The sequence below is a fragment of the Cavia porcellus genome, unplaced genomic scaffold (assembly GCF_034190915.1).
Source record: "Cavia porcellus strain 051 isolate PalLab524CR breed Dunkin Hartley unplaced genomic scaffold, mCavPor4.1 scaffold_17, whole genome shotgun sequence".
NCBI lineage: Eukaryota > Metazoa > Chordata > Mammalia > Rodentia > Caviidae > Cavia > Cavia porcellus.
The window spans coordinates 59002749-59005283 of NW_026947500.1; the positions used below are offsets into that span (position 1 = coordinate 59002749).

The 2535-nt window shown below is 38.3% G+C and overlaps 1 protein-coding gene across 1 annotated transcript; it reads left to right on the forward strand.

The window, feature by feature from the left end:
* Nucleotides 1-1300: 1300 nt before the first annotated feature.
* LOC100723444 (olfactory receptor 2G3-like) lies at nucleotides 1301-2248 on the forward strand. Its single transcript, XM_003467829.2, has one exon. The coding sequence runs from the start codon at nucleotides 1301-1303 to the stop codon at nucleotides 2246-2248; it is 948 nt and encodes a 315-aa protein (XP_003467877.2).
* Nucleotides 2249-2535: the final 287 nt, after the last annotated feature.

Genomic DNA, 2535 nt, shown 5'->3' on the forward strand with positions numbered 1-2535 from the left:
AAACTATTACTGCTCTCCAGCTATCTACACCATAACAGTGAAACCAATACTGGACCTGGAATAAGCAGTAGATAGAATGATAATGATTCAAACATAAATGATATCATTTTAGAATTAAAAACATAAACGCAGTACAGCTCTCATGTTCTCTCAGGAAGTGAGCTTAACAACCTCCTGCTAAGGAAGGAATAATGTTCTAGTCATTGCACACCTGAAGAACATGACACAGAGGGGCTGGGTAATTGCCCAAGATCACACAGAAGTCCAGCATGAGAGCAGAATCTGTGCATATTAGGACTATGCTCAACTGATAAGACATCCTAAAACATGAACTTGGGCTCTCATGATTTAAATTAAAAGCACCATTTAAAAAATGTATAAATAGTACAAGTCAAGGATTCCTGTGTGTTAGGAAGGTGCCTTGTCACAGGAGCTACAGTCTGAGGGTTTTTGCATGTTTTGTGGATACAGGGTCTTAATAAAGTACCCACGCCAGTCATAAACTTGGAGTACACCCATATCAGCCTCTTAAGTAGCTAGAAACAAAACCGTACACTATAAGCTTAGCTAAAATTACGTTTAAAACATTTTTGTGAACATTTTCTCATTTTAAAAATGATTTAAAATTAACCTCACTGGTACAGATTAGATGTACATAATTATCACATTTGTCACAGGGCATGTGTCCTTAGTATACCCTGAATCTTCTTTGCTTCTCAATCTCCTCCCCTCGCATCAACCCCTTCCCCATGGTTCATAAAAGGTTTACTTCCTTTTTGCTCTTCAATTGTTCTTTTGTGCTTCTCCGTTCCTCTCCCCACCAACTTTCCCTTGTTTATCCTCTCACTTGGACCTTTATTTCCCTTGAAAACAAAAGGGCAAATAAGAACGAAATTTACATTCTTTACACTGACAAAAACAGTAAGTGGCTCATGGTTATAACATCATACTCTAATTAAAGTACTTACAACCCTGATATATTTGAGATAACAGATGTATTCCATTCTGTATATAAATTCAGCAAAGAAGACATTTCTTCCTTTTTTGCAGAGAGATAATAAGGGTACAAGCACTTGTTTTGCAAGTTATTGTGAGAAATTGTGTGCAGAAAAAGATGAAAATTCTAATAAAGTTTTAAATACATTATGTCAATCAATGATATGATATCATCACCAGCAATGGTAAGATTAATGAAAATTTTATGACTTGCTTGTATCCTTAGTTGTTTTATTTGGTCTAATTAGGGTTGAGATTAATTTTGATTTCTGTGGTTTAGATTCTTAGCATTCCATAAGTAGCAATGGAAACAAGCAACAGAAGTTTGCAAACAGACTTCATCCTTCTAGGGTTTTCTGATCAACCCCAATTGGAGCCCATCATCTCTGTGTTTGTCTTCATCTGCTATATGGTGACTCTTGTAGGAAACTCGACCATCATAATAGTATCTTATCTAGACCCTCAGCTCCACACCCCCATGTACTTCTTCTTATGTAATCTGTCATTATTGGAGCTGGGTTATACGAATAGCATTACCCCCCAGATGCTGGCAAATCTATGGGGTCAAAACAAGGCCATTACATATGCAGGGTGTTTGCTCCAGTTCTTCTTTGCCTTGGTCTTTGGAGCCACAGAAACTCTTCTTTTGACAGTGATGGCCTATGATCGCTATGCTGCTGTCTGTCAGCCTCTGCACTACACAGTCATAATGCACCCTCAGCTTTGCCAGCAGATGGTGCTGATCTGCTGGTTGGGTGGCCTTGGCAGTGCTATAACTGTTTGCTCTTGGGTTTTCACGTTACCAAAGTGTGGGCAGCGAGAAGTGGACAGTTTTATCTGTGAGACACCAGCATTAATGAAATTGGCTTGTGCTCACACAAGAGCAATTCAGATTGCTATCTTTGTTTTTGGAGTTATATTTCTTCTGTCGCCTGTATCACTAATTTTCATTTCATATGGAGTCATCGCTCAAGCTGTAATGAGGATGCAGTCAGCAGCAAGGTGGAGAAAGCTCCTCAATACCTGCGGTTCTCACCTCACAGTAGTAGTTCTTTTCTTTGGGCCAGCTATTTATATGTACATGACACCACAGAACACCACATCGCAGGAGAAAGGAAAGTTCGTTACACTCTTTTACACAATCATCACACCCAGCCTTAACCCTCTGATTTACACTTTAAGAAACAAAGACATGAAGGCTGCAGTGAAAAGAATGCTGGTGATACACATGGTCAGCAAAGTTTTGAGTTAAATGGAAAGCATCTCAGTGTGTAGAATGTAAGAAATTTTAACCTTTCCATGAAGAAACATAACACACTCATCTCTTTAATGTCCACTAAAGGAGTGTTCATCATATTCCAAGCATATTTCTAAGTGGAATATTTAACATAGCTATTATATTGAAAAAAGAAATGAAAAGAAGATGCAGAGGAAACATAATGTGCGCTGTGAAAGAAACAATGCTAGGCATAAGATGAGTCTATGCTACTTTGAAACCAGTAGTTTGACAGGACCTTGGTTATGACACTTTACCTGTTA

What these genes read in the sequence shown, in the direction of transcription:
- LOC100723444 (XM_003467829.2), top strand. Translation starts at nt 1,301, where the DNA reads ATGGAAACAAGCAACAGAAGTTTGCAAACAGACTTCATCCTTCTAGGG.